General features: G+C 38.5%; 1 protein-coding gene across 3 annotated transcripts; it reads right to left on the bottom strand.

Annotated features, from left to right (window-relative positions):
• Positions 1-506: 506 nt before the first annotated feature.
• LOC137708048 (uncharacterized) lies at positions 507-5,705 on the bottom strand. Of its 3 annotated transcripts, none has more exons than XM_068447024.2 (14): positions 5,386-5,705; positions 4,682-5,319; positions 4,339-4,502; positions 4,118-4,178; positions 3,601-3,666; positions 3,301-3,386; positions 2,882-2,945; positions 2,390-2,602; positions 2,115-2,180; positions 1,945-2,024; positions 1,735-1,861; positions 1,549-1,612; positions 1,218-1,281; positions 507-845 (listed from the first exon to the last, which is right to left on the bottom strand). In XM_068447024.2, the coding sequence occupies exons 1-11, from the start codon at positions 5,525-5,527 to the stop codon at positions 1,747-1,749; spliced, it is 1,695 nt and encodes a 564-aa protein (XP_068303125.2). In that variant the 5' UTR covers positions 5,528-5,705; the 3' UTR covers positions 507-845; positions 1,218-1,281; positions 1,549-1,612; positions 1,735-1,746. The 3 variants fall into 3 exon arrangements, with proteins under 3 accessions (XP_068303125.2, XP_088545776.1, XP_068303126.2); XM_088689650.1 differs by having other exon boundaries at positions 1,218-1,272; positions 5,386-5,660; XM_068447025.2 differs by lacking the exon at positions 1,218-1,281 and having other exon boundaries at positions 5,386-5,660.
• Between the last annotated feature and the right edge of the window lie 389 nt (positions 5,706-6,094).

Below are 6,094 nucleotides of genomic sequence, written 5' to 3'. Positions count from 1 at the left end.
CGATGGTTGCGGGAGCCATCTACAAGTTCTAATTGTTAATTTTTTTTTTTTTAATTTATTTCAGGCAAAGTTGGAATTTTACTAAATAAGTTTTTAAGCTGAGTGTAGAGACAAGGTAAATAGGTTCAAATAAAATTTTCCAAAAAAAAATAAATTATGCATTAATTTGATCTTGAACCCATTTACACGTAAAATTGAATTTTGATTTTAGTATAATGATTTTTTTTTTTTTGGTGACAAGTTAAATTAAAGAAATGAAATCCTAGCCAAAGTGTAAATGAAGAGAAATTTTGTGCTGAGGCTGCCGCGGCAGGTAGCACATTTAGCAGGGAGCGAGACCTCGTCAACGAGGGTCTGAGGTCTCACCCCCTTACGATAGTTCTGAGGCGACCGCACTAAAGAACTTCTCGTAAATGTAAGCCCATACAAAATGAGGGTTCAATGAGTTAGTCTCAACGTTGGCCGAAACTCAATGAGCTGAGCTGGCAAGATGTTGGACCTTGTTATTTTGGACCAAAGAGATGAATAGATAGAAGGATAAATTATTGCATTGTTCCTTAGTAATACAATCGAGTAACATAGGTTTCAAGTTCGAATCTCATAAATGGTGAGTTCGATAAAAAACTAGAATCAATTTCCTCATGAATGTGTGACATAAAACATACAGTGGAGCTCTATCTATTCTTTGCTATTTAATTTTTGTTTAAAAAAAATATGAATCATGAGAATGCTGGTCCGTATACTCCACTTCAAGCGATGCTCTACACATCTCCAAATATCAAAAATTTTCTGTTGGGAGTCTTCAAAAATCAAATCTTTGACAAAGGGTTGCTCCATAGCATATCCTACACATGAAGAAGCTTAGAGTTATGGTTATGCCGACACGGAATGGTAAAAGAGAGACAAGCAAACGAATGACTATGCCATGTTTTATGCTAACAAAGCCTAAGGGCTCGTTTAGAAGTACTTTTAAAACAATTAAAAGCACTTTAAAAGAAATTGTTTTTGGGTTCCAAAAGCACTTCAAGTGCTTTTCCAGGATTCACTTGCGTTTTTACTAAGGATTGGTTCCAAAAACCTTTTCACCAAAACCGCTTTCAGCCATTTTAAAGCACTTCCAAACGAGTGCCTAAATTCATTACACTTAGAATTGTTTTCATTATTCAATCAGAGTGACATAGAAATAGTTGTGATTAGCATGAGAAGGAGATTCTTACTAGACACCAACTTTCCTTGAAATCAGCTTTTGAAGATTTTACCAGTGTCCGCGCTCTGTAAAAACTTGGGAAAAACAAAGTCTCAACGTATTTGTTGTCAAGGGGGAATCGAAAGAAGCAAAAGAATCCTGATAATGGAGGTATATAACTATAGAGGAATGTATTACAGCAGGAATATGCAAAGGGATTACAATGCAGAAAACCATGCTTAACTACAACAATGTTTAACAAATGGTGCTATGCAGAAAACCATGCTTAACTACAACAATGTTTAACAAATAGTGCTGCCAGTGTGTAAGTGTGGTTGTGCTGCCTCTCAGGAATTACTTACATATTTATGCGAACCCGAAGCAGGGGCTACTCCCAAATTAAAAGGTGTGTTTGCCTAGAGACAGCTGAAAAAGTCAATCAGATAATCTTGTTAGGCTCATCTCCTCGAGTTGTAAAGCTGACAAACTAAAATTTACCATGACACGGAATTTGAATAAACAACAATTTTAGTATTTAGACCGTTTACCTCTCTTATGCTCTACTTATAGCCTACTTGTAGCATCAAATGGCGATAGCTCCGGCCGCGCATAATACGCTGCCATTTATATCGTAGAAACTTAGGGAAACTCATCTGCATCCGTTCTTGGACAAGCCTGAAATCAAATAACTGCATAACTGACCAGACAGAGCTTCATGATCATGTTCTAGTACCTTCAGTTCAAGAACATTAGCTTACCATCTTACAATACACCGCTGAATGCCTCTAGATATGGGGCGAATGATGGACGGATCCCGTTGAGCATACAGCAAACCAACCTAAGAAATGATAAGAAATGCATGAGCTAAATATTAATATTGCAATGCATATCTATCTGCAAATGAATGAAATTGAAGAGACGTATCTACCTCCACCAATGCACCAGCAGAAGGATCATCCATGATCTCAAGGCTACAGTCAGCTAGATAATTAATCTGCACCCAAGTAAAAAGTTCTTGACAACAGTATTATAGATCTGATAAATGAAGTCTAAGCCATAAGAAATACGTAAGAACATAGTGCACCCAGCACATAGCAAATGGTTAACACAAATTTTTACCGATATATTCAGCTAATTGTTCCAAGCGCATAACTAGTAGTTCTACCAAGACATAAATAAAACAAGAAACCATGGACTACGTACTCCAAATTCTGTATTGATTAGAGACTGCACAAAATCCATCAGCTGAATCTTTGCCCATTCAAGGCACATGGTGGGATCATTTTCAGGTGGAGGATGTCTCCATGGTGCCCCAAAGCGTAGTCTATCTTTTGAAATTTTTCCACTTTGTGCATCAGCAGCAAACTTTTGAAGGAGCCCCAGAGCTTTGTCCATGGCCGGATTCACTACAGTAATCTAAATGAATAGACTTGAATAGCAAGTAAGGCAGCACAAGGTGCACAAAGAATTATAAAATAAACCACGGTTGTTAACAGGCCAAGTTAGTGCGTACATTAGTCTAGGAAATCAAGAATATGATGAAGTGAACTGAAATTCCAACAAGGTGAATTTGCAAGTAATATATCATGAGACTTCCATACACTTATCAATGAACCAAAATGTAAATAGGACAACAAAGGTTCATGAAATTACAAGGATAATGAGTATGATGCATCATGCTCCAAAAAAACTTACTTGCAAATAAGCTAAATATGAATCCACAATGTCTTCAAACGTGCTATCTTTGTTGTCTTCAAACCTTCAGATGAACAAAAACGGTATTTATGTACTATTTAAAACTACATACAAATATAGTAGTGATTAACCATGTAGCATCAATCTTGGAAAAATTAGGGACAGGTTGATTGGTGAAGTAGACATAGATATTGCCTTTGCCCTTACACTTCCCTTTCTATGACAAAGTTATATTACTTGATTTCAACTGTGACTGATGAAAATGTGTGTCAAAGATGAAAGAGTTATCCGCAGATAACATAGTTGAAGTTATAACTAAGAGGTGATGCACATCACTTACGTGTTCAGCTTCTAGTTCATGTGGCATATATCTACATGATATGATATGGTGAAAAAAAAAATATAAATATCAGCCTTACTGTTGATAGTAATTGGCCTGCTTGAGTGCATAGAGCTCAAATAGGTGTCGTGGGTTTGGGCCAAACACCTCAGCAATCATCGACCACTGAATTTTGACAAAAATAATGCTAAAGGTCACGAAAATGTCCAGCATTTCGGGATATAAAGAAAAAAAATATGGCAAGAAAATGAAGAATCATTAGGAAATCTGATGGACCTCATTTCAGAATTAGTAGGAAAACCGATGGATTTTCATTTGCCCCTCCCCAATTTTACTGTACTTCAAAGTATGTTTATTCAAAATTAGAGAAGCGTATTACCTCTGAATTACTGAAATAATCAGTAACCATATGCAACTTAGCTTCCTGGGGACTCCAGCCAAAAGCCTGCAGAACAAACCAAGTTTAAACCCATGATAACCCCCAGCATCCTCACAATATTCCCAACATGAATATGATATTTCTAGAACAGGCCCCGCAATGACATGACAGTCTAAGTTGTGTCGTGCCTGGCAGGGGGCTCAACATTTTCAATGGGTTGTGAGAGGAACAGTAACATGATAAGCTCATACAAGGCAAGAACACACTACGGACTCATACCCACGCACAAAATGTAGCAGATACAATTTAAAAAACAAAAACTCAAATCTAGTAGACCACGTCCCAAAAATTAAGGAATTGAACACGATGCAAGTCACTCAACAAATGTTCCCATGCTTCATGATTCACGCTTAAGGTATTAGTATGTCAACAGCAGAAAAGAATAATTAGTGTTTGTTCCTTTTGGTCAATGAAGTAAAGGCAAATGCAAACACATGTAGAGTCTCAGTTTAAATACCTCACGAGAGATGAATATGTCCGGAAATCCAAAATCCATGTAAGCTTGATATGAATAGTAACTGAAACAAAGCAACATAAATTAGAATTCAAACAAGCAAGAAAATAACTTGAAAAGTGGGCAGTTGCAGAAGTTTAAAAGGTTAATTATCAACCTGTGACATAAAACTGTACAAGTGATATGATGTTAAAGAAACACAAATGGCTAGAAATGATTCTCACCTATCCGATGTCACGAGTACAACAGGAAAGCATCTCTCATTTGCACCTAAAGCAATTATTCTCCATATTAGACTGTCATGGTACATGGATCCACAGACTGATGAATTCTCATCCAACAGAATCGCATTCTTTAAAACTTCGACATTGTTAATAACCAGCTTAGGCTGCTCCATATAATAACAACCGTCAGTCAATTGGAGATTCATATAAACACAAAACACTAATCAAAGTCCTCAAATTTACACACCTAATTTGAAGCATGATTGGAACTTAAGAACAAAGCCTTGTATGCTGAACATAGCTTACGATTAATTCCACTACCGAAAAATGTGAACTTTATTACCTGGAAATGATCAATTTCAGCTGCTTGTGACAACAACTCCAACAACAAACAAGGCCAATCAGTAATAGAATTTGCCAAAGACCTCGAAAACCCACCGGTCCGATTCAAATGTGCAATGGCATTAGCCCTCCAGCTTTGCTGCTGCTTAATCACCTCCTTTGCCAATCTCAATGCCACAACGGCCTCCCTATAATACGAAGCCTCTTCTAACGGAACATTCTTCTTCTTCTCAGTCAAACCCAAAATCCCATCAATCTCTTGGACATTACATCGAGCACTTAGCGCGAACACCGCCCGATCCCACAAAACCGACCCAGAAACTTTCTCAGAAACCGCATTCTTGGAATCACCGTTGCCGGAAATAACGCGTCGGAGGGCGGTGTTAAGACCGTGCCATTTGCTGAGAGTGGAGAAGATTTGATGGGAGCTGATGGAACCCAGCTGGACGCCCTTGTGAGCCATGGATTCAAGGCAGTTTTCGAGCTTGGTTCGGCAATTGAGCAAAGTGGGCGGGGGGCAATTGTACCATGAAGCCCATGGAAACGACTGATTGAACTGCGGATGGTGGTCTTTGATGGACTCGGCGAAGTCGACGTAGCCGGTGAGGTGAGGGCCTTTGTTCCACTCCCCAAGCAAACCTGGAGAAAGACGAAGTGTTAGAATCTAGAGAGAGAGAGAGAGAGAGAGAGTAAAAGGGTGATTACGTTCGAGGATGAGGGTGGTTTTGCCGACGCCTCTGGGGCCGTGGAGGATCAGAGGCTGAGGGACGCGGTGGTGCTGGGCGTGGTTGTTAAGCACGGTTTCTAGCAAGGGCCGGGGGATGATCTTCCATTGTTTGTTCACCATTTTCTGAGATTTGTGAAGCTCACTCACTTTGTGTTGATCGTGGTGGAAGAAGAAAGGGGTATTAGGAGGGTTTTAGAGACCAAACAAGGGCGGCCTCCGCAATCTACCTGAAGAACTGTTTCTTTTTTTTTTTTCTTTCCCAATTCCTTGATTTGGCTTGCTTTTTTCGGTTTCTTGTGACCAAAATGTTTCACAATAATTACCTATGTGTGGTAAATTTTGATTAAGTCAATTCGTCATGATAGTGTGCTCGACTTCTTGTTTATTAATTCGATTTCTCATTTTTATACATTGAAGCAATGACAAATGCGAGTTAAGTCATATTATAAAAATAGCATGCCCAACTCATCAGACTCGAATTTGAATCATCGTTCTTGTACATTGAAATAATTAAGAGTAACAAAAAACATAAGTGGTATTGTGTTGTATTGAGTTTTTATTCAAAGTTTACAAGGGAGGACAAAGGATTCACTCTGAATTTCACCGTCCGAAGTCTAAGGATCACGTAAGTCAAACCACTCAAATTGAATTTGAAGGTCCTCATTAATTTATTCCGCTGACCCACCT

The sequence above is a fragment of the Pyrus communis genome, chromosome 17 (genome assembly GCF_041283825.1).
Source record: "Pyrus communis isolate YQ-2024b chromosome 17, ASM4128382v1, whole genome shotgun sequence".
Lineage (NCBI taxonomy): Eukaryota > Viridiplantae > Streptophyta > Magnoliopsida > Rosales > Rosaceae > Pyrus > Pyrus communis.
This window is presented reverse-complemented; position numbering and strand designations above follow the sequence as displayed.

Bases quoted from the DNA above. Each gene is read 5' to 3' on its own strand.
- LOC137708048 (XM_068447024.2), bottom strand. From the start codon at position 5,527: ATGGTGAACAAACAATGGAAGATCATCCCCCGGCCCTTGCTAGAAACC. The intron at 4,179-4,338 runs GTGAGAATCATT...GCTTTGTTTCAG, and splicing joins GTACTCGTGACATCGGATAG to TTACTATTCATATCAAGCTT. The intron at 3,387-3,600 runs GTAATACGCTTC...GTCAAAATTCAG, and splicing joins ATTATTTCAGTAATTCAGAG to TGGTCGATGATTGCTGAGGT.